A 24,693-nucleotide genomic window follows, 5' to 3' on the forward strand; every position below is an offset into this window, starting at 1 on the left:
ATCATAACTAAAGAGAAAAGGACAGTGTGTTTGGGTTGAGAAGAGGACAAGCTCATTAGCCATAATGTATATAATATATACCGTCAAGCAGCACCTGGAAACTCCCTCAGCAGTAAGACATCCCACACCTTGCATGTTAACGAGATGAAATGAGAACTCGGAAATCCACTGCACACTGTTGCCTATATACTTTGTACATTTAATTGATATTTGTGCTGAGGTGATCTTATTGTCTAAAAACTACAACATTGTCTATCTTTTCTAGTACAGAAGTATGCATATGGTTTAAATATGCATATGTAGTCTATTTCCTACATAATCATGTATGTCACCTTGAAAAGACAGACGATGATGTAACCATAAATCTATTATGTATTGGTACGTCTGTAGACCAAGATATAATTTTTTAAAGTAAGTTTATTTCTTTCAAGGTTTACAAATAAAAAAGGTGCACCTTGTATTTAAAATTGCCATTATAGATGAGAGCGTGCATGCACAGTAATTTTTGTTTAAGAGTAATATTTTTAATGTAATAGATTGTAAGAAGTGGTAAGAGAGGTATCTGACAGAGATGAATGTGCCAAGCAAAACCACAACTGTGTATATTTTAAAGCACATCAATGGCTTTAAGTACCATGTTGTTAAGGATTCTCATGAAGTGCCATAGACTGTACATCCAATTAGAGTATTATTTCTGCAGTGTTATTTTCAGAACCACGTTTTCACTTGCTTTGTTAGTACTAACCAGTCAAAGGGCACCATTCTGTTTCAAACCAAAGCTGTCTCAGAAATGGCCAACTATTCCTTACAGTAACAGTAGACAGCACAAGAAAGATACTCTAGCCGTACAAATTAACCCATACTGGACATATATATAAACTATTTTAAGGCATTGTAGTGTAATATTTATGCATATTTTACTGTATAACATGATATATGAAAGGGAAAAGCCATTTCTGAGACACAGTAACAAATGTTTGAGGAACTTCTTTTGCTTCTATTTATAGCCTCTGTCAAAAGTCAAAAGGACTATAAATGTTTTGCAGAGATGGGTTTCACTTTTACTTCATCAAAGTCACGCTTTACATGGTGACTCTAAAGAAAGACGAAAGAAGCACTGACATCAGATGTATGACAAACCAAAATATGAAAAAATGGAGATGTTAATTAGCGTAGGAATCGGGTGGGTTAAATACTTGGGTGAGTTTTATATGTGATTTTTTTTTTTTGTTCAGATTAACTGCTTATAGCCTTAGAAAGCCTTTACAAAATAAAAACAAAAAAAAAATAGATGTGCATTCAAGTTTTAAGAATGGATTTATCCAAAGGAATTCCTTTTTGTGGTTTGGATGTTGCAGCTGGTAAAGGATATTTTTTGCTATGTTCAGCAAAGTGCTGAAGTGGGGGCCAGGTCACTGGTAGCGTAGCGTGGAGTGGAAGAAGCGCGGGTTCGGTTGTAGAACTCTCCATACTTCCAAGTTTACTGCGAGTTTTTATGCTTGAGAGAGATGCTTTATAGTATAAGAATGATGTGTTGATTTTACTGATTGTACTGTACATCTATTAAAGCCTTAGATTATTACATTACGGGTTAAAACCCATACCAATGTAATTTCAGTCGTGTTAAGAAAGTATAGGTGACTTCACATGTTATTGTAGTTACTTAACATTATAGAGTATTACTTATTTTTTCCTTGTTAAAAGTGTAGTTATTTCTTACATTTATTAGATTGTTTTCATTTTCTATTACCAGTTGAATACCATTTCAGTTTATAGAATTTTGTTTTATTAGAGTTTACTGATGACTTTTTCAAAATACAAAAAAAAAGTAGTTTTCTTCATAACATACTCAGTTTTGAATTTACATGTAGTGTCATATGAGTATTCGTATTACTGTTAACTAAATGATTTATATTTTACTGATTTAATATTACAATGTAAGAATGTCAGTCATTGTTAGTTCTTGTCTAGTTTTCATTAAAAGAACAAAGATCTTTTATATGGATATCTTATAATTATATAATCATTGCTAAGTAAGAAGTTAAGTTGTTGCTATCGCAACAATCCTGGCAGACAATTGAGTAATATTTTGATGATTTATTTTGTTTGTAATTAGTTATTATGAGAAAAATCTAGTTCCTAGATATTAGAATAAAATTTATTTTCTACTGTATCCATTTCAAATGTTAAAATATTGTTTAAATATTTTTTGAAATCCCTGAATATCAGGCCTTGTTACAAATAAGCTGCATAATCAATAGATCAAGGGACTTTTTGTTGATAATCCAAATACTCAAAGTTTACGTAACAAGAATTATAGTGTGTGTGTGCAAACTCTTGAGGGTTGATTATGCTGCAGTTTAGCATGTGGGAACGTATAGAGAGAAGGTTGACTTTTTGCACTTCTGTATATAGTCAAAAAAAGAGAGAAACCTGTATAATAGTAAGATCTTATTTTGAATAAAAATGTCTATAATTACAAGGAGTTTTGTTAAGGCTAATAAAATGACAGGCTGAACAAAATTGCTTGCAAAAGTGGCACAGAGTTAGCACTCCATACCCCTTCAAAAAAGTTGCTTTGCTTTATGTGGACAGCTTGTAGTTTGCCAGGATTTTTTCAGCTGGAAAGATATGCCATCCTTCCAAGATCTCATGACTGACAAAAGCTCCACTGGTTCAAATCTGCCTGAAAATCATTAATAAAAAAAAGATAAAAAAAAAGGTAAAAAAAAAAGTAAAAAAAGCAGGTACTTCAGACCATCAAGGTGAAATCATGGATCAAATATTCCGTACATTATTCAAAAACTACTGCATGTTTAAAGTATCAAAAAATATATTAAAGATATATGCTATTCAAACCAGTTTCTGACAATTTCAGTGGTTTATTGTTCACAAAAAAGATTCTTCAAAACAAATACTGACTTTCACAAAAGAGTTAAATCATGAACAGGCAAACCAAACAGCACACCGTAGCTGTAGTTGTTATGTGATTATTTTTTATTGCTGTAGTGGTCCTGTTCTTTTAGCAGGTGAAAAAAACCCAAACCCTGGGAAATTTTGCCGTTTTAATGGAAAGCGTTCAAGAAACATTGTTGTTAAATATGCCAAAGCTGTAAAGAAGCGATTAGGCCATTACTGTATCTGATCTCTCCAGTATTCACACTGAATAATTAATGAAGTTGCACTTATTTGCAACCCCGCAACTTTCATCTGCTGAAAGGACAGATGTGCTTGGTTTTACTATTATGTAATCACAGACTTACTTTTTGCTTGTAGTTGCTCCAAATTATGTACTCTGTCCTGGGCTGCAATTTGTTTTTATGCTTATTTTATTATTACTGCTATAGTTGACCTTGCTGTATGGAAAAAATAAAGTGAAATTGCCCTAATAAAAGTTCTCTTTCTTAATTACATTTTCCTATATCAACTTAAAAATCGCACCGCTTTCTTTTGTGTACGCATTTTTAATTTTACTTTTGCATTTGTTTGATGCGGATATAATTTATCTGTAAAAAAAAGCCTTGTATACCGGTATTGGTGTGTTTTTTTCCTTCAACAGCGCACGCTATGTGAAATACACAGGTTGTGTATTAAGTACGCGAAGTGCATCTGGAATTACTGTCAAATCTGGAGGGAAATCTAAAGCGCGGGTTTGTGAGGGAGAGGGGTGCAGCGGGGCGGCGGCTGACGGTAGAGGGAGCCCTGTTTCCGTGTGTTGCCGCTCCTCCGTTAATCTCCCACCAGTCACTGATAATCAAAATTATTGACCAAAAAAACCCGACAGCTTTAATACAGAAAAGGAGAAGCATCGGGACGCTAGTTTGCCACTGGGATTTCAGGTGTCCCTGTGCTCACTGGCACAGCCGGAGAGGCCGTTGAAGGCGGGTTTTATTCATTTCTCAGCTCAGCACGTCTGGGTGCCTCGTTCCTGTTGGCTCCTTGGGTCCACGCTCACAACGAGACCAGCATTTTCATTGATCATTGCATTTAGCTGCCAAGTGAAAAAATAACGTGTCGAGCAGCGCCGGTGTTCTAAATTGGCAAAAATAGCACAGCTTGATTTTCCTGTCTGTGCAGTGACAAGGGCCGCGGAGGTGCCTGTGGGCGGTAACACACGTTGGCGGGTGCTTGGGGGCCGAAGCCGGGCAGGACGGCTGGGGGCCGCTGCCTGGGCCACCGGCCCCCAGAAGGTTGGTGTGTCACGCCAGGTGGGGTCCATCCCCACACTGCGGGGGCTTGGGCTTGCGGCCACTGGTAAGTGGTACTGGGCAACAGCTCTGCTGGCAGCGGGGCTCTCGCCAGAGCGCTGAGAGAAATAAAGGCACTGGGATGCTGAGGGGAGCCCCAAGAAGGAGCTCTGGCCAAAGTGGCTCAGGAAGCCAGCAGCTGCGGCACCTGGCCGGCTGGGGCTGAGATGGTAGTGGCTGCAGGAGCAACAACAGCAACTGCTACAGCTGTTAGAACCAAAGTAAAAGAAATTTGTTGGAAAGGATCCCCATGTGTCTGCAGCTGAGGTGCATTCTAAAACGGGAAGGATTCTCAGCCTGCAGGGGAGGAGGAGCAGAAACCTGACATGGAGTTTGAATGGCCTTCATGTGATTTGAGATGTGAGCAGGGAACGGGCCCTGAAGAGGGAAACGGTAATTGTGAGGGTCTTTTTGCGTCCTGTAATACAAAAATGCCGCTTTCCTGTGCAAACAGAGCTGATCACACCAGTTTCTGTGGCCGCGGCAGAGGCATCACACAATTCTCCGGCGTGCCCTGCTGGGCTGGGCAGCACCCAGGGGCATGCAGCAAGGTGTGGGGCAGGGGGGGGCAGCGCGGCCAGCCTGCATGCCTGCCACGCACCGCGCCGTGCCGTGGGACGCAGCAACCCTTCACGGCACCAGCCCCTCTGGCCCCTGAGCAGTGGGGAGGGCAGGCCTGGGGAATCGCACAGGTGCCTGCAGTGGTGCTGAGTGGCCCCGGGGCTGGGCTGGGGTGGGCTGGGCATGATGGGGCTCAACTGGGCTGAAGGGAGCAGGGCAGCGCTGGAGGAGGGAGCTGGTTGCTGCCGGGGTGGGCATGGCTTGGGGTCTCTGGGGGGAGATCTCCAGGGCACAGCTCATCTGTGGCCTCGGGAGGACACCAGCGCTGAGGGGATGCTGCGGGAGACTTGCCCTGGTGCTTGTGCAGCACTGGCCGGGGTCTCCTGGCCGCATCAGCCTGGCTGAGGCTCAGCCCCGTCCCCTGGTTTCTGGCTGGTGGTGCAGAGTGGCGGTGGGGCTGCGGTGCCGTGGGGCTGCCCTTGCGGCTATGCCCCTGTCGTGGCCCGGAGCAATTGAAGCGTGGGGCAGTGACAGGTCCTTGATGCTGCTTTTAAGGAGTCGAGGTGGGGGTGGGCCTCCTGCCGCTGACCTGCGGGGGGGAGGGGAGGGGCCTTCCACGGGGGGACCAGCCTGCAGAGCCAGTGCCCCCCTCCTGAAATGCTTTCCAGCTTGTTGCCATGTGTGGGAGAGGCTGGGGGGCTCTAGGGCAGCTCCCGTGCAGCTGCTTTAACTGGGATTTCTCACTGTGTGCTGGGGGCACGGGGAAGCCCCAGGGGGTGGGATGGCTGGTGAGACCAGTGGTACCCCGTGGTGGTCGCGGTGCTTCTGCAAAAACACGGTCTGTGGTGTGTGTGGGGGGTGTGCCAGGGAGGGCTGAGCGCTGTGGCGTTCCCAGCAGGGAGCCTGGTGTGGGTGCCCCTGCCTGCAGCCCTCACGGCGGGGGGTGGAAGGGGCTCCGGTTTGTGGAGGCTCAAGGAACAAACTGAAAGCAGGTGAGGAGTCCGTGCGCTGTGTCTTTCATGGGAGCTGGAGAAGACGTTGGAAGGTGTGTTACCACTGTGCAAATAAACCACAGGAGGGCATGAATGACAGGGCTGTTCTGGGAGCGGGCAGGCAGTGAAGGTGCAGGTGCTCCTGAGCACCCTGGCAGTGCGCTGGGGGTGCAACCGAATGGCCTGTCGTGCGTATGGTCCCAGTACCTAAGAACGGCCAGTTTGGAGCCTTCTGCCCATTGCCAGAATTTAGCAAGCTTTTTGTGGCATATATGGGCAGTTACCTGGCACCAACAGAGACACATTCAATGAAATAGTGGCAGGAGAACAAGGTCAGTCGTGGGATGGGAAAGGACAGGTTCTGCTCTTCTGAGAGCAACAGTGTGGCGCTGGGTGTGCAGCCCCCCTCGGGGTGACAGGCACGGGGTCCCTCCCTGGCAGGCACCCTGTGAGGGGAGGGGAGGGGGGTGCCGTGGGCACAGTGCAGAGCCTTGGCTCTGTGGGTGGAGAGAGCAAAACCACTTTTGACTGTTTCCACGTGCCCTCAGCTACAAGGTGGGAGGCACTTGAAGCTCTTCCTGAGGATGGGGGACGTACCTGACTGCTTGGGAGAGCGAGACCCCCTCCCTGTCTCCCCAGGCTGGGGGGTGGGAATGAAGCCACAGGGCTGAGCGCAGGCACCTGAGCCGTGGGGTGCTGGTGAGATGCCCAGATGGGCTTGGCCAGGACAGAGGTGGGTCGCTCATGCTGGAGAGCAGCATCTGCCCTGGAGAAAACATTCCGTTATAAGGGAAAAGGTTTGTTTCCCTGCTCTTCTTTGGATGCTGCTGTTAATCCCAAGCCGTACTTGCCTGGGTGTGCCGGTTATCCAGCCCGGCTGCACTTGGAGCATGTGGTATTGGGGCTGTGCTCGCTGTGGGGAGCGCGGCGGGCTGGGCACGCAGCCCCAGGAGCAGCTCTGCAGCTGGGCTGGCACAGCCGCAGCCTCCGCCTGGCCGTGGCACTCTGCAGGGGCATTGCAAAACACTGTTTAAGGAAAACAAACTCTTCCATAAAGCAGTGTTGCTAATTGCTTTTTTCCACCCACATCTCTTTTTTTCTCTTCTCAATGCATACCTCTGGTCCGGGAAAAAGTCAGCAGTGGAAGCTGCTGCTTTCTACCTTCCTCTCAAGTTTTTAGGGGCTCTAAACCACAATTTAAACGAAATGAACTGAGTATCGTATTGGTAGCATTAGCAGGGTGCAGTGTCACGGGGAAACTCTTGTGGTGACCAGCTGACCTTTGCTGAGTAGGCAAGTCCCAGCTGAGCTGCCGGTCTTGGTAAGGCTAAAAGTAGGCTTCTGTGTCCTGCCGATAGCACGCTCCCCGCGGGTCAGGCACCATGTCTTGCTATTGCACGCAGAACAGCTTCTCCCAGCACTCACCTGAGCATGGAGCCCATCTCGGTGTTTGTGTGAGCGTTTGGCAAATCCAGATGGACCTGCTTGAGGTCATGCCTCTGTGGAGCATCAGGGCACAGAGCCCTGGTGGCTTTGGAGGGGCTTTGCTTGTCCCTTCCCTCCTCTCCACACGCCTGCCTCTTGCTGAGCAGCCAGGAGCAGTGACACCTGCCCGCACTGCCTTTTGGTGTCTTTGCTTTGTCACTTGGCTTTGCTGCCCCGTGGCAGAGCTGCGCCACTGCTCGCCCCTGTTCCATCAGGGGCACCTTGAACCGGGGCAACCTGGGGGGCTGGCTTGGCTCTGAGCGGGAGCAGCGGTGCCACAGCCTGGGCTGCCACCAGCTCTGGGTGCTCCCTGGGCACACGTGCATGGGACCCGCCGCAGTGGGAGTGGGGAGTGTGCTGAAATCTTGAAAGAGAAGCATGAAGAAGAGCCCGGCTTGGCACCGAGCTCTCTCAGTTAGTGCGTGCTCGCTAGCAGTGGATAAAAATCGGCATCAGGTGACGAGAGCTGCTGTGCTTCGGGTCTGTAGAATGCGCTGTGTCTCATTCACGGGGCGTTTCTGCTGCTGTTTAGAAAAGTGCAGCACCAGCCTGCGTGGGGTGTGTGCATCCAGCCTGGGGCTGCGGGTTTGTGTTTCCCCCCAGCCCAGGTCACCCCAAGTGCCTGGCGGTCCCTGTGCTGTGTGCCCCCATGCAGCACCACTGCCCGTGGTGCGCAGGAGTTGGGGCTGGGGGTCGGGTTTGGGTGATTCCAGTGGTGCTCTGGGGCACTTGGCTGCGGGGTGACCTGGTCCATGAGGCTGTCACGAGCGTGCCACATGTTCTGCAGCAAAACCGCCCTGGTGGTGAAATAACACCTGTATTTAAAATGCCATCTTTGTAATCGGTACATATGCACATGCTAAATGGATCAGTCTCTCTCGGGTGTCTGGCTGGGTGTGCTGGGGCAGGCGGGCTGCTCCTGGGCTGGGCTAGAGGAGCAGCTGGTGAGCAATGGCTGGTGCAGGGTCCCATGTGCTCCTGGCAGTGCTGGCAGTCACAGCCCACCTCGCAGCACGTTACCTGAACAGCGTTTGGGATGGGAGGGATGTAGGAGACACTGACACCTGATGGGGAAGGGGTCTGTGACTGCGGTCACAGGGCCTGCAACATCGGCAACCATAAGCGAAGGAAGAAAAGACATCCAGTGTGTCATTTTACCCAGCTTCTGACAGCTGCTGCTGGCTCCAGCTTCTTCCTCTGTTCGTAATTTCTAGTGCAAAAAGGAAAATGATGTGAAAAGATCGTTGCTGCATGAAACCCAGTTCTGAACATCTGTGCTGAATTGAATATTTCATCCTAAAATAGATGTGCAGATACAGAGTGAAAAGGAGCAACTTATGGAAGACAGCTTGAGGGAATTAACAAGAATCTAAGGCTCCCTGTAAGACTGCTCGGGGGTATCTGAGCATCACCAGCACCCCCTCCGAACTTTGCTTACTGCTGCGTTGCTGTGTTCGTTCCCCCAGTAGCCGGCACTCATCACTTACTATCTGTTCTCTACAACAACCCCATGCTGTCTGGAGGATGTGCATCTCTGCGGTGGGCTGTGTTGCCCTTTGAGGTGTTTCAACTGTAGCACAAAACCAGCTGGCCAGGAGACCCCTGTGTACTTTGAAGCTGGCAGCACCGTGGGCACAAACCACCTGGCAATGACATCTGGTCAGAGAACGGAGTTTTACCAGTTTCCATCACCACAACTCTGCCGGTATTTGCTTGCAGAATCACCTCCGACTCAGAAACCCCTTCGTGTCTGTCCTGCCAGGCTCTGCCAGAGCTGCGGAGGCCGTGGCCAAGTTGAACCAGCCAGTGTTGTGCCTGCGGGAGACCCAGGGTGCTGCCCCCCCAGCCAAGCAAACCTGTGGGTATCACTGGGGGCTTTCCCTGCTGGTGCGCTCGCTGGAGTGGCTGCTGCCCTTTGTGGGGGGCACTGACACATTGAAAAGTGGAGGGTTGATTTGTTACATTGAAATTACCGTGTGCAGCATGGAAAACCAGGTTGGTAATGTACGCCTGAGCATCACCTACCTCTTTGGTTGGTGCTTGGGTTTCTGAGTGGCTATAATGGAGCTTCAATTTAGTCTGCAATTAAATTACCTCTGTTCATCCTCTCATGCAGCTCAGAGCAGCCCTCCCAAGAGTCCTGTGCTCTCGGCACAGCCGTAGTTCAGTGGCACTTGATACAAGCGCATAGGCTGGCATTTGCTGGCCTTTAGCCTTGAGATGGGACATGGAATAAAAGGTGGTGGCAGCCAAGGGTGCCGGCTTGGCAGCGGATGGGAGCCGTGTGCTGGCGCCGCGACGGGGCAGGTGATGCTGGTGTCGGTGCCAGCCTGGCAGTGCCCGCTGGAGATGACCAGAGCTGCCAGCCTGGCTCCATGAGGTTTTCCCCAAGCCGTGCTGTTTGGGGACAGAAGGCAGGATACGTCCCCATGATCCTGGGGCTGAAAAGTGCCCTTCCCCTACCTTGGCTTCGTATGGAGCAGGGGGAAACAGAGCGCTGTGTGACTGAGGGGGGTTTGTTGCTTTTTTAATTGTCTATTGTCCATAACATCAAGCTTTGTCCTGTCGTCTTGCCCTGTGAGCCGCACTGGTTGATGCTGGGAGGCACGCTGCCCCAGGGAAACTCTTCAGCCACCGCCTGCAAAACTCCCAGCGATGCAGCTAACACCCGCTGTGTTTTGTAGGGAGTCACTTTGATCTTTGCTAATCTTAAAGAAAATTCTGGAGCTTGGCTTGAGCATGCCAACTTGAACTGCTTGGAGAAGGGCCAGGATCAGGAGGTAGCTTATCACGCAAGGTCAGGGTGAGTACGTGTGTGTATTAGGGACTTCACCAAAACCAGCTGGAAAGATGTTAGTTGTCTTGTACATCCTGCATGCTTGAGAAGGATGGGTGGTTCTTAGTGGTTTTGAATGGAGAAACTCTAAAACAGGGGTCCTCAAACTATGGCCCACAGACCAGATACAGCCCCCCAGGGTCCTCAATCCGGCCCCCCGTATTTACAGACCCCCCCCGCCCCCCGCCCCCCCGTCGGGGGTTGGGGGGGGAAACCAAGCAGCCGCAGGTGACTGCCTGCCACTTCATCCGCGCGCCGGCCCCCTGCTTAAAAAGTTTGAGGACCCCTGCTCTAAAACCAAAATGTTTTTAACTGTATCTATAGCTCTGTCCTTGAGCTAAATGAGCGAGCTGGGGACTTGCAAGAGAAAAAACAAAGCAGCTCCATTACTTCAGCTGCAGTAACCCAAAACCTTGTTTTCTCCAGCTCCTGCGCTGCAGGCATCACGTGCTTCCCAGCAGAAGCACGAGCCCTTCTGCAGCTGCCCGTGGATCCTGCACCCCAGGGTGCCACTGGCCCGTGTTTAGGCAGGGGGAAGCTTGGGCAGTCACATGGGCTGGCATCTGGTGTGGTGCGTGTGGAAGGAGCTCTGGCTGGACTCCTGTTGCCCGTGGAGAAGGTGTTTTCTCCAGGTCCTGAGGGCTATGCCTCTGAGCACTCCCTTCACCAAGTGCTCTGGCTAACCAGCTGCTGCCTGGGGTTGCTGCCCATTTGCAGTCTCTGCCTAAGATGCTACAGCAAGTGCTTGCCACCTGGGCCCCTACCCATGTCTTGGGTTCATTGAGTTTGTGTCCAACATTGCCTCAGTAATTGAACTTTAATATGCTATATGTTCAAGTTTCTTTAGATTATTTTCCTTTGGAGGAACCTCATACAACTAGGTGCTGATGAACACGGGTGCTGGCCTGTTACCAGAGGCAGGCTTCTGCATACCCACTGTCAGAACACAAACGTGTTAATGACAGTAATAAAACTGCTGTAAGCTTAAGGCAGTTGTCTACGATCCCTGCTGGAACTGGTCAGGAAAATGCTGGGGTGTTTCAGTTCTTGTTTGCCCCCACATCCGTAGCTGGTCGTGATGGTCCGCCTCCCCAGCAGTGGCAGTGTCACCAGGGCAGGCTGCGTCTCGGGGACTGTGGGGCAAGGGGGCTGCTGGTGGGGGCAGCGCCACGGCCCTCCGGCCCCGGGGCCCTGGCCAGGGCTTGCCCAGCGCTGCCGCAGCCCTGCGTGCCAAACCAAGCCCATGTCACTCGGGAATCTGCCTTCGGCAGCAGCATGGAGCTCAGCCCAGCACGCAGCCTGACGTGCAGATGCCCTGCCAGGGAAGCCGGGGATCTGGTTGCCCCCTCAAGGTCATTGCTGGCTGCCATCAGGTACCCCTGCCGAACAGAATGCTCGTGCCCGGAGGGCAAATGAGCCAAGTTTGCCACTTTCTGACTCACCGGTGGGTAAATTGGGCAATCTTCTGTTTCCCAATCTGTTTTCTTTCTCAGGAATTCAGTCTTTGCTTTGCTTTCAGGACAACAAAAGCATAATCCAGCTGCTAGTTCACACATGCATCTCTCTTCCTGCTCAACAGATACTAGCAAACCCCCTCATTTTTCACACGAAGGAAGATGGAGCTGCGCCCAGCACCTCGGCACCTGCCTGCCCAACCTCGCAGGGCTGTGACCTGCTCCCCTGCACTCCCTCCCTGTGGCCTGAGCCATGTCCCGGGGTCCTGCCGACCCTGAATTGCTCCCAGGACAAATGCTGCAGCTGGGCCCTGCTCCGCTCTGGCGGGGACAGGAGGAGGTGGGATGGGACAGGACGGGACAGGACGGGGCTGGTCCCGTTTCTGAGATGCCCCAACGTGCAGGCACAGGGCAACGTCCTGCAGGCAGCACCCAGTGTCGGAAACTGCCAGAACCAAACTGTCTTTTTCAATGCCTCTTCTGTGTCATTTCGTATTCAGTGCTAAAATGTAGGCCTCACCACTTCCCGATTTATTTTCTGGCATTTTTATATTTCACCCTGTTCCCGTAACTCGCAGGGCTCCTGTTCCCTGGTGCCTCGCAGCCCTGCTCCTGGAGGGCAGGTCGGCATTGCTCCAGCCTGCTGGCGGATGGGCGGTGGGGGAAGTGACATGCTTCCAGTACTTTCCCTCTTTTAGTTTTTATTCCTTCCCCACCATCCGCCGCCCAGCCCCAGGCAAATGTTCATAATGCTGCAGTTTGAAGGTACCCGCTTGTGACGGATGGGCAACTTTTCTTGTACTCTATTTGTGATTTCTTTCCCAGTAGTGTGGATATTAATAACTGTATGAACCAAAATGCCACTTAAGCCTTCTGCTTTCCAAGTGGCATTGGTTCAGGCTACTGCAGGGCAAAAATCAGTGAAGAATTTGGCACCCTATTTCAAGCATGCTGTGACAGTTCTCTCCAGTAAACAGAATTTTGTATTAATTTTTTAATCCTTCATGTCCTACCCTTCTGAGCTGAGGACTCATTCTGGGAAGAAATCTGTTAAATCTGGCACGTGACTCTTGCAGCACTGCTTGTGATGTAGTTTTGAATGGGAACAGGAAGAAATGTGTCAACAACTTCGTGTCTCTTCTTGTCTGGAAAGCAGCATCCCTCGCCAAGTCGGTGATGCCTTTCGGCAAAGCGCTGCCTGCCAAGCGCAACCCTGCACCGCGGGCGCACGCCCCTGGGATGCTGCTCGGAGCCCTGTGGCGGGCGGTCCTCCCTGCGGCCCTGGACCAGGGGCAGGTGACAGGGACATCGCCTGCCCGCCGTTGGATCGGGAGCCACGTGGCTTGCCTGCGCGCGCTGCTCCTGCCGCACTTTGAGGGGGAGGCTGAGTCATCCCCTCAGTTTTCTCAATAGTCCGGAGGAGGCCCAGCTGTCTCCCCGCCAGGCGTGGAGCGTCTGTGCCGCGGCTCCAGCCTCCGTGTGAGCGTGGTGGCTTCCCACTTCATCTTAATGTCATTGTTCCTGGGAACAGCACGTACCAGCAGCGTGCCGGCCTGCCTCACAGGTCACTCATTGTCGCCGCATATGTTGGGATTGGCTTAATTAGGGCTAAAATATGGCTGTGTTCACACCTCCTCCCTAGAAAAAGGAGGAGATGGGTGTTACGGAGCTTGTGTTTTCTCCTGCGTATTGGCCGCGGTTGCAGTGTGCTGGCCTCCCACGCCTCTCCTCCCAGGCTCGCCCAGCCCGTGGGTCAAGGTGGCTCTGGTGAGGGGAGAGTGGCCCCCCACCAACCCTGGCCATGCTGCGGAGCTGCCGGCAGCCCCTCGGCTCTGCTCTGGGCAAAGCTCGTGTGCCGAGATGCAAAGTGTTGATCCCAGGGCCGCAGGGAAGCCACTGGCTTTTGTTGTCTGTACGTAACCTGCAGCAACAGGAATTTGGACGCATCCCTGGCGCTGGGATGGAGCTGGGTGGGGGCTCACGCTTGGGCCTGCTGCATGGCCCTGGTGCCCCCAGCCACGGCAGGGACACGTGGCACTGGACCAGGTCCCAGGGACACTGCCGGTCTGGTAATGCCTGACCCCACCGCAGGCATCGCCATGGCATGCTGGCACTTGTTTCTCCAGGTGGCTTCTGGTCTTCGAATGTTTGTGCAGGGTGGGGGAAAAAAAAGCATATAAGGAAATGAATTATAAGGAAATGAACGTATACTCCTGAGTTTCAGCAGCACGTGGCAGATCACCACGTTGTTATACAATTCATTAAAAATATTCTGATGGGCAACGCACTGTAATTAAAAAAAAAAAAAAAAAAGATTGTTTGCAAATCACGTGGGGATTTGTTTTAATTAAATGCTGCCTTGTCAGACACACGCTGGGTTACAGAGGCTGTGAGAGATGAGTTTATCTCTTAATTAGCTAATTAGGCTCCCTGGCCAGAGGAGGCTGGCCAGCGCGGGCTGCAGGATGCGTGCAGGGGTGCCTTATGCCGCCCATAGTTTGGAATTTTTGGAGGAGGGGCAGGGGGGGTACAGCAGCACAGCAGCTTGATTTACTGTAACCACAGTAGATAAGGAAGTTTACATCAAAAACAAACACCCTCAAACAAGCCAACCCAAAGGACAGCTCTGCCCTGGGTGGCTGCTTTTGCGGGGCTGTGCCTGGGGATCCAGGGGACCCTGGTGCCATGTGCCCATCAGCCGTGCTGTGCAGAGCTGCGACACGGCTACCATGCGCTCCTTGGAGCTGCACTCCTGAGGCGTGTTTGGCATCAAACCGGTGCAGAAATTATTGCGATAACATAAAAACCTGCAACGCATTTGTTGGGGCCGAAGGGAGCACGGTGCGTGTGAGGCCAGGGAGGCTGCACTCTCCTGCTGCTTAGCGGGCGCTTTCGCCCAGTGTGGGGGTGCTCACTGTGCTGCTGCGGTCCAGCCCCCGGCAGGAGCTGCTCAGGCTTACTGACCAGTGGTTTCCCCACCCAGACCAAATCCCAGGTTTGATATTACCAGCCAGGCAGCAAGATAGGAAAAATCCTTGTAATCCACTCTGCAAAGCTGCATGGATCTTTTTTTTTTTTTAAAGAAGAAAATTTTCAATGCTCTTTTAAAAACAAGGTTAAATGAGGAAAAGTTTGGAGATAAGAATTACAGTTACAATTAAGCTTTAGTGAGGAGAGGTTTCATTTCCTGTTAATTTTGTTCATGGGTTTATGTTAGTTTTACAAAGTTGTATGGTGTAATTTATCTAGTCTTTCCTATTTATGGGAACATTTCAGAGTATGTTGTTAACAGCTTGAAACGCTGCCATGCTCTAGCATTTTTTTGTTTTAACACTACTCAATGTGAAAAAATTAATATTTTGACTCAAAATACTGAATAGCAACTATGAATGTTAAAAATTTGCAGCTCATTTCAAAGTATGTTAAAATTTCCCAGGGAACAGAAATACTGCTTGCTCTATTTTTTTGGACCAGCTCTGATCTTGCCAGTGAGTGGCGGTGGGTCTTTGCAGCAGGACTGTGGGTGACCGGCAAAAGGCTGTTGGGGTTTTCAGGGGCAGAGCCCTGCGCTGATGTCCCGTGTCCCTGACCTGGCACTTTACAGAGAGAGGGAGATGCCCTCGGTTTTGGGGGGCAACAGCCCCTTCAGGTGCAGCTCACATTTAGTATTTGAAGTTTTCAATAGATGTGGGATGGTCTTCAGTGGTACCAGACATCAGCCAGCACCAGCAAAGCTGCTGCTGGAAAACCGCAGCATCTGGTGACTCTGAGAATCAGGTGCCTTATTTAAGCAGCCCACTGGTTTTCCATGGCTGAAAACTATTTCCCAGAACTGTGGGAAATGGCAAACTTTAAACATTTCAAATGCGTGACTTTCTGGTGGATGTTAGCCCAGGTAGCGAGGAGAGCTTCCCAGGGAGTCTGCCTTGCCCTGTGCTCGGGTGCTTCGCTTGTCTGCCGACTCCTATTGCAACACTGAGCGCAGGTCTGGTTCCCTTCTGCAGTGCACCAGGGGAATTGGTGCAGTATTCCAGTAATTAAAAAAAAGTCATTAATCATGACTGACAAATTTGGTGGCCTTCTACAACAGGGTGACAGCGTTGGGGGATAAAGGAAGAGCAACTCATGCCATCTACCCAGACTTGTGCAAAGCAGCTGATGCTCTCCCACACGACATCCTTGCCTCTAAACTGGAGACACACAGTTCTGAGGGACGGCCCACTCGGTGGATAAGGATTTGGCTGGATGGTCACACTCAAAGAGTTGTGGTCAATGGCTTGATGTCCAAGTGGAGGCCAGTGATGAGCAGCGATCCTCAGGGGTCCGTACTGGGACCGGCGCTGCTTCACATCTTTGTTGGCGACGGGGGCAGTGGGATCAAGCGTGCCTTCAGCAAGTTTGCCGACGACCCCAAGCTGTGTGGTGCGGTCCACACGCTGGAGGGCAGGGATGCCATCCAGGGCGCCCTGGACAGGCTTGCGAGGTGGGCCCACGCGAACATCATGAGGTTCAACCGGGCCAAGTGCAAGGTCCTACGCGTGGGTCGGGGCAGTCCCAAGCACAGATACAGGCTGGGCAGAGAATGGACTAAGAGCAGCCCTGGGGAGATCATGTTGGGGGCGTTGGTTTATGAGAAGCTCAACGTGACCCAGCAACGTGCGCTTGCAGCCCAGAAAGCCAACCGCACCCTGGGCTGCATCCCCAGCGGCGTGGCCAGCAGTCGAAGGAGGGGATTGTCCCCCTCTGCTCCTCCCTGGTGAGACCCCCTGCAGCCCTGCGTCCAGCTCTGTGCCCCAGCATAAGGAGGACATGGAGCTGCTGGGGCGAGCCCAGAGGAGGCCAGGAAGATGCTCGGAGGGCTGGAGCCCCTCTGGTGTGCGACAGGCTGAGGGTTGGGGTTGCTCAGCCTGCAGAAGGGAAGGCTCCGGGGACACCTTAGAGCAGCTTCCAGTGCCTGAAGGGGAATGGCTTGCAGCTGGAGGAGGGGACAGTCAGGTTAAAGGAAGAAATTCTGTGCTGTGGGGGTGGGAGGCGCTGGCCCAGGGTGCCCAGAGCAGCTGTGGGTGCCCCGTCCCTGGCAGGGCTCAAGGCCAGGCTGGACGGGGCTCTGGGCAACCTGGGCTGGGGGGAGGTGGCCCTGCCCGGGGCAGGGGGCTGGAGCTAGGTGGGCTTTAAGGGCCCTGCCGACACAAACCATCCTATGACTCTGTTAAGCAGGCATGTAGCTGGGGTCAGTGAGATAACTTAGCCTAAGAGATATGACCCTATTTGCAAAGCTGTTTGCACAGAACATCTGTTTCTGCAGAGTAGCCTGATGTGGAAATAAGAACATTTATAAATAAACCAACTATAAAACGTCAACAAATGTTCTGGTATGAATAGCCAAAAGATTGGATAAAATAGGAGCCATTGGGGAATGCTTTTCTCTGGTCCCATCTCCTCCTGTCCCATCCCACAGGCGGGGACACGGCCACCGCACGTGCCCTCGCTCCTGCCAGCTGCGCCGCACCCTGGCATGGTGGGCAAGGAGGGCAGCAGCAGCCCCCTGCATCTTCTGGTCTTGTTATCGTCTGCTGACACTGAAACCCCTAATAGCTTGTGCAAAAGCCTGTCTACCTGAGCTCTTCTCTCCTAATGCATCAGTTAATCCCTGCGTTACCAGGGAAAGGTGTGGGGAGGCTTGGGGGGAGGGGAGGGCTGTGCCTGCAGAAGCCAGGCTTCAGGTGGGAGAGGGAAAGCTGCCTTCCTGTGCCTGGGGTGTGCGAAACCCCCTGCCCCTGCTCCCTCCCAGCTGGCTGTGCCTTGTCCTCCCGTGGCTCTGCCGGGGAGAGCGGAGGGGACAGCAGCTGCGCCCCAGGGCTGGCACTGGCCCTGCTCAGCCCGCCTGCTGGCCCAGGGATTGGGGAGCCCTGGCCCAGTGCACACCAGAAGCTTCCAGAGGAAAACTGGAAAGGCACGAAGGGAATTAGCTCAGAAATGTACTGCCCGACTGTGGGAACCACAAATTGTACAACTCAGGTGACGTTTCTCACGTCACTGCAAGGATGGGCATTTGCAGGTGTGGTTGCCAGTTGTGTGAACAGTACAATCTTTTTATTTATTTGTTTTTATTGCTTAAATAATAAAACCTATGTGCTTAAAAAAACAAAACCAAACAAACCACAACCCTAAAAGGATGTCATTAAAATCCTTCACCTGGGATAACAGGGAGATTAAAAAGCAGAAAAACATGAGGGCTCTGGTTTTGCTTTACCTCCTTGCTCAGCTCACCCCTCTGACTTCAGACTGCTGGGAGGGAGCCATCTCTTCTGCAGCCAGAACTGGTGCTGTAATTACAGGTCAGACAGAGCTCATATGCATAATGCAAGGCAAGTTCCAGCCCTAATTATGCATCATCAGATCTGGCACGTTTAGCAGAGAAGTGGTCAGGACCCTGCAGGTGCTGAGGAGCATGATGTGAGGGGAGATGCAAAGGGCTTCTTGGATGGCCTGTATGGTGAATTGAATCGCTCCCTGCTTGAACACTGTATTTGCATCTGAAAATTAGCTTGTTAACCACATTCAAAAACGCCTGTGATGCTGCCGTTCCAGCCAGGCTGAAAGCAGAGCCCTGGCAGGGGACCCCTGGGAACATGCCATGCACCGATGGCCCGATGGCTGAGGAGGAGGCTGGTGTTGGGATCTTGGAGCCTTGCGTTGGCCTTCAGGACTGTCTTGAGTGAGGGAGGCTGGTTGGGGTCTAATTACAACTAGGCCGACAGAAAGCTCATTTGCAGTGAGCTGCAGTGCTCCTGTGCCTGGATCAGGCTCTGCTCCGCTTTGGCGAGAGGTGACTCGGTGGTGGGGGCCTCCTGCTGCCAGATGCACAACTGGGTAACTGCACACTTGAGTACGTGCTGCTTAGCCGTGTAGTACACTGCTGAAGGTTTATTTCCACCCCCTGCTGAAGGCTTCCACTAATTTTGGGGGAGTTTTTCCGAAGAGGAGAAAATAACGGTCATGCAGTTGCGGCCAGAGTGCGGCGGCAGCAGCGGGCACCAGATAGGTCTGATCTGCTTCCTGCCTGCTGCGAGCCGTGGCAGGCGGCTCCGGCTGCCCCTGTGCCGGGGGGTCGCGGGGGGGGTGGGGGGTGGAGGGGGGTGTCCTTTTGGTCTCGAAATGCCTCAGCGGAGAGCTGTGTGCTGCAGCGCTCGCTCTGCTACGCCCCCCCCGCAGCCCTCCCAGGGCCAGCAGCAAGGGCACACACACTCAAGCATGGTCTCCGGGGAGAAAAAACAAAGAATTTTGGCTACATGCATTCTGAGGATAGCCAAGGATGATTTGAACGAGCTTATATTGCTGTTTGCTTGTTTTCAAACTGGACTTCTGTGGGGTTTCGTCCTCCTCTGCTGCTTTTTGATGACTCCTTATTGCTTCCGTTCTGTGCTTGCAGCTTGTAACTCTTGGGTCATAATTAATAACTATTGAATGTTATAATTGCTCCTCTACACTGGATTTAATTCAATTAGAAAGTTCCATTACTCCTTTACAATAGATTTTGTGCTTTTATAACCCTTTGCATTTCTAGATTTCCAAGCATTTTACCAGGGTGGTTAATCGCGATTATCCTTGTTCCCTTGCTAGGAAGCTGTAGCAGGGGCAAGCGAAGGGGCTGTTCCCTGTTGGAACGGGTCACAGCTAGAGGAAAATGCCAGGTTCCCCTTCGGCAGCCCTCCCACTAGCAAGCCTGCCTCTGCTTTTCTGTTTGAAAAGCCCTGCACAGCCAACCACACTGGAATTAATTCTCCTTTTAAATGAATCACGCTAAAAAATTCATGTCACAGGAGCAGAAGGATTATTTTTAGGATGAAGCCTTGCCTTCAGTAGGCATGGATCCTGGCAAAGTAAGCCTCGATCCTCCCGCTTCCTGCAGCAGGCAGCATTACCATGAGTAATGAAAAACTGCCCCGCTCCTGAAAAGCCCCCTCGGCTCCCCCCGCGCGGGGCTGGCAGTGTCCCCGCCACAATGGGGAGAGGCTCTGCTGGGGCTGCAGCCTGGGGCTCCGTGGGAAGCAGGGCCTTACATCCACGTTGGTCTGATCCTGATGGGTCGGGTCAGGTCAGCAAAACTCATCTTGTTTTTATTGCCCATCACAGTAACAGGCAGGCTCACCCGCCTGCCAGCCCCAGTTGCCCCCTCCACCCGCAGCCCTCGCTGCCCTCGGGCAGTGACCTCCCTTCCACCAGGAACAGCCATTCTGCGGCAGGGCCACCCCACAGGGCAGTGGGCAAGCCTGCGGTACCCGGGACAGGGGGATGCAGGTATGACCTGCACACCTGGCATCACGGCTGCAGGCTTCATGCCACCCTGCAGCCGCAGCCCGCTCCTCGCCTGCACATCGTGGGCTTCTCTTCCCCTTTTCGCTCCCACTGCCACTGACTGCACGCACACACACAGTCGTGGGAAGGCCCTTGACTCTTACTGCAACCAGAAAACACCCATTTGCGATGCCATGTGAATATAGAAGGCTGCATAAACCCACACGGGGGTGGGCTTCCCCACCGTAGGGTCTGCAGCGGGTGAGCCACTGCAGCTGGGTGCTCTCGTGGCACCCCAGCCCTGCGCCAGCCCCCGGTACTGCAGTGCCCTGCGTCATCCCCCACTGGGCAGCGAGCCCTGGCAGGGCTGTGCGGCGGGCCCAGAGGTGAGCAATATATGTACCAGCAGGAGCGCCTAATTGCTTTGGTTTAATGGGTTTTTAACTTAATCATTCTCCAGACGGAGGGAGCGAAGGGGAGCACCACTTGACAATGCTTCTGAGACACTTCAGCATGGAAGCGTGGAGTGGCTCCGCGCCGGTGGGCATGGGGAGGGACCCTAGGTGACTCCCAACAGCAACACATGCGTGGAAGGCTGTCAGATTCCTCCCTCTATGTAACGCTCAGCATTTTCTCTGCACCTTGGTATCCTGAACAACTATTTGTTACTTAACACAGCTTGCTCCAGCGAGCAACAAGGTACCAGGGGGTTAGCAGAGGAATTCCAACAGCCTTGTCTTAGTGACCATGTTGCTGCATTTCTTTGCTGCTTTGCAAAAACTGGGGCAGCTAAAAGGCACTTGATAAGCGTTGGCTGGCTTTTCGGGGGCTGTAGCCCTTCTACAACATGTTGCCGAGGGCAAATGTGAACTGTTTGATTTAAATACACCTTTTTCCTAATTCACCCTAGTAAAGCACACAGGCTCCTAATCAGTTTTCCTTTTGAGTCAAGTCTTAAAATGGTTTCTCCAATCAAGTATGGTATCTTTATAGAAAAAAACCCCGCAACAAAACCACCTCCAGAAATCCTCTTGCCTAAAGGGTGAAGAGAAGCACGTAGTGGTTTGTTTTCATAGGAAAATCGGTCTTTGTTCGGAGAATGAATCAAACATGCAGGGACCTTGACTTGGATGAGTTGAGCAGGCGTTTAGCAATACAGTTTTATAATATGTGCGTGATTTCTAATGAACTGCATGACAAGAAGGTGGTCAAAGCTGTGACTGGCAACAGCAGGACCATGTTTGGGAAGGAAGCTCTGCTTCGGTATTCGGCACAGTCCTGCCCACAACCAGAAACTCACTGCCTTATTGCAAGAGCTTATATCTGACTTTAAAATATGTAGATTTGTAAATAACATCTCCTGCTTGGAAAAAAATGTCTGCATTTATCTCAGGAGATATTTCCATCAGTATTTAACGGGAAATGGTTGTACAGATACATACGAATTTGGTCATGTTGCACTCAGCCCTGGAGACCCCTCTTCTCTCTTACCCAGCACAGTTGCTGTCGGGCCCCAGGGATGCTGTTCCTCTTCCTCCCTGCCCTGGCTGCCCTATGGACTGTCCTGGGGAGAGCCCACGCCTGGCATTCTGAGCTGGGTGGATACCTCCAGCGATACCAGAAAGGCTGAAAAATTAGCCCTTTCTTGGCAGTAACGCTGGGAGAGGGAGGGAGGTGAGAGGACTCCCAACTGGAAAGTGCCTTTTCTGCCCTCCTCTTTTGAAAACCATCCTACTGTGAATGTAATACTTTTTCCACAGCTCTAGGAAATACAATAATATGTTGCACATTCAAACCAGCTGCTCGTTTATTTTTTCAACTGCCTCTGAAAAATGCTTGTAATTAGGAAAAATCTATAACAAGAAGCACAAACAAATCAAAGTCTGTCATTAGCCAGAAAGAGTCGGCTCTCAGCCTTAGCTATGGTTTTATTAGATTAGAATAATGAAGCAGAAGCTATACAAAGAAAAACAAGTGCTTTGGAAAGGTCTGAAAATATACAGCCATCAGTTTAGAAAACACGTTTTCAAATTTAAACGTGAAGCTGTAAACCTGTTAGCTTGTGCTCTTCTAATGCCTCCTTCTGTGAGGCTGCGTGAACCTTAAATACCTTAGAAAAGGGAAATAAGAGGAAATTTTCTGTAACGGTTTAGATTTATGCTGCGGAACTGGCAGAACCAGCCCCAGACCAGATCCCCACGGGTCTGGGAGGTGGCTCTGGGGTGTCCCCCCCAGCAGAGGTGCCCACAGAACTTTGGCAGCGGCCAGCTGGTTTGAAGGGCAGTGGAAAGGCTGTGCCAGGTGGGACTCAAAGGTGGTGGTGGCGACATTATGGATTTGCCTTGTCTCCTTTGGGAGATTTAAGCCACCGCACAGAAATGCCCTGCTCATGCAGGAGGAGTGTCGCGGAGCGGTGCGCACCGAGGCAGCTGGGACAGCCGGCAAGGAGAGGAAGGACCTCCTGGGGTGCGGGAATGGTCCCCAGAGCATCTGCACCGTGTCACACCTACGGGCACAGCTTCAGGACAGAAGCACGCTTCCATAAGTTTGTTTTCTGCAGGAAAGCTGTTTTCCTGGCTCTGGTGCGGACCAGGCTCGGAAGCCGTAGCCTGCAGACCTTCCCTTTTGTTGCCTGGCTCCGTACTTGCTTCCCACGATGTCTGGATGTGCAAGGAGTGTCAAAGGCCTCTGTGGCTTCAGGGACAAAACATGGGTGGGCTACTCAAGGACACCGCTGCTGAAGGACCTGCTTCCTTGCAAGCACTAGAATAAGGCAGTTTTGAATCATCTCACGTTTCAACATTCATTTTCCCCCATCCATTTCTTTTAGTAACTGCCATATGGTAGTTTGTTGCTTTCAAAAACAAAACAAAAGTGACCTTGCCATTACGAGAAGAAAAACAGTTTCAAAAGTCTTTACCTGTGTGTTTTCTAATGTATAGTTGTGAGCTGGAAAAATAAGTCTTGACCTTAACACTCCATAACTGGAGGTGCTGCGGGGCTGCAGCCAGAGTATCCCATGGGGCAGGGCAGGTAGGACTCTTTGGTCCTGCTCCAGGGTCTAGGGCAGAGCTGGTGGCCCTGTGCAGGGTCAGGGTCAGGACCCCACAAGTGGCACTTCCCATCGTTAGGTCCAGACGACAGTCAAAGCCAGACTTCGGGCTCATCAGCTTTTCCCGGCATTGACACTGGGGGTGGCGATCCTGTCCTCATGCACGGAGACAGGGCAGCTGTCCCTGAGCCCAGGGGCTCCGCTGTGTGCTGGAAACCTGGTTGGAGAGGTAGTTTTTAATCTTAATTAGTTCTGGTTATTTTAAGCTATGAGTTCTGAAGCCTCGGTTTGTGGAATGCAAATGCACGTTATTCGGTCGGGGTGAGTTTGCAAGGCAGAAACAACGTCACCTGGCATGCACGTGGACATTTACCCGCAGGCAGCGATCCCGCTTCCTCGTACCGAGGGTCAGCACCATCTGAGAGTCAGTAACTTGGCTGGTAGCTTCCTTCAGCTGGTGACTTTAATGAGCAGGATCACTTGTGGCAGTGTTGAAGCAGGACAATAAAAATGACTTGGAGTTGAGCCCACATGGAGCACATGAATCCATACTCCAGGCCCCACCATCTAAATCCCTCATCTAAAAAACTTCAGGCTGTTTATGGACTACAGGTCACACCAGCCATGTACTCTATGGTCCGTCATTCCTGGGAAAACCCCTCTGTGAACTGGAGTGGGTTCTGATTACAAATTTTTCAACTGTTTGTCCACAACATTGCAGACAAGCCACCGAGGGCTCTGCTGCCCCCAGCAGCTGGGCGAGCCCCACCGCGCGCTGCCCGTCCCCCTCCAAGTGCTGCCCACCCAGCGCTGCCCGCTCCCCACAGCCTCTGCTTGGCCCTTTCCCCTGCTGGCACCCAGCTGCGGTAAGGGGAAGGGTGCCCTGGCCCATGGGTGCTGCCCGGGAGCATCCAGAGCAGCCGGCATCGCCCAGCCCCAGCCCTCGAGGGGCTGTGCAGAGCTGGAGGCAGAGCTCCCAAGGAATGTTTGTTTGTTGCTTCAGCACCAGCCACAAAAAAACCCACCCTAAACCAGGATAATTGAATATTCATCTTCCGTGAATTCTATTATTTCTGCATTTTGTGTTCTGAAAAGCAAAATAATTGCCGTAATTTCATTTCAAAACCTAAAGTAAATAACCATGAGCCTGTCATTTTTCTGTATGTTTTCATTGAAAGGAAATTTATCTGCCTGCCTGCTTTCATTATGAAATGATCGGCAGGGCCGCTAGAAGAGCAGCATATTTATTTTTACATTTCTCTGCAAAAGCCTATTTACTCTAAGTGGCACAGTTAACATTGCCAGTGATTTCTTTGTCCTGATTTTAAACAGCATTTTAAAACCCAGCATTAATTTAAACAAAATAATATAAATTAAATTATGTAGTTCGGTGCAGTTCAGCGTTCCCCCTTTCAAAAGGCTATGCTTTTTTTTTAAACAACCCCTAAGGAGATGCACTTTAATATTAACCAGTGCTAAAAAAAAAATTATTAAAAAGTTATTTTTTATCCACTAGAGAAAAGCACAGAGAAGAGATTAAGTTTAACTATGTAGGTCTGGGACCAAGTCCACATGGTACCTGCGGATGTGCAGATGGGGAGAGCTGGTGAGAGAGCCATGGGTGTGGGGTGGGTGGGTGGGTGCACAGGGTGGGTGGGTGGCAGCGCTCCACTCCAGCAGCTGTCTGGGTGAAGAGGCTAACGTGAGTCCTGGCCGGCAAAGGCACCTGCCGGGGGGTGCCCATGCCAAGCGGTGTGTGCTGCCGCCT

General features: G+C 51.2%; 1 protein-coding gene and 1 long non-coding RNA gene across 25 annotated transcripts in view; one reads left to right on the forward strand and one right to left on the reverse strand.

Moving 5' to 3' along the window:
• Positions 1-3,408, forward strand: part of MBNL1 (muscleblind like splicing regulator 1) — a 110,214-nt gene extending 106,806 nt beyond the window's left edge. For all 24 annotated transcript variants that reach the window (XR_013931819.1, XR_013931820.1, XM_080410261.1 and 21 more), the window contains one exon: positions 1-3,408. Coding sequence is in view for 2 of the 24 variants with exons in the window: in XM_080410253.1 (XP_080266379.1) it covers positions 1-39 (39 nt within the window). In the remaining 22 variants the exon portion in view is untranslated.
• Positions 2,603-24,693, reverse strand: part of LOC308072851 — a 96,422-nt gene continuing 74,331 nt past the window's right edge. The window contains exon 2 of the long non-coding RNA XR_013931832.1: positions 2,603-23,142. This is a non-coding gene — a long non-coding RNA (uncharacterized lncRNA). The remainder of the gene's footprint in view (positions 23,143-24,693) is intronic.

Source organism: Falco punctatus, assembly GCF_963210335.1.
Source record: "Falco punctatus genome assembly, chromosome: 13".
In the NCBI taxonomy this organism is placed as follows: Eukaryota; Metazoa; Chordata; class Aves; order Falconiformes; family Falconidae; genus Falco; species Falco punctatus.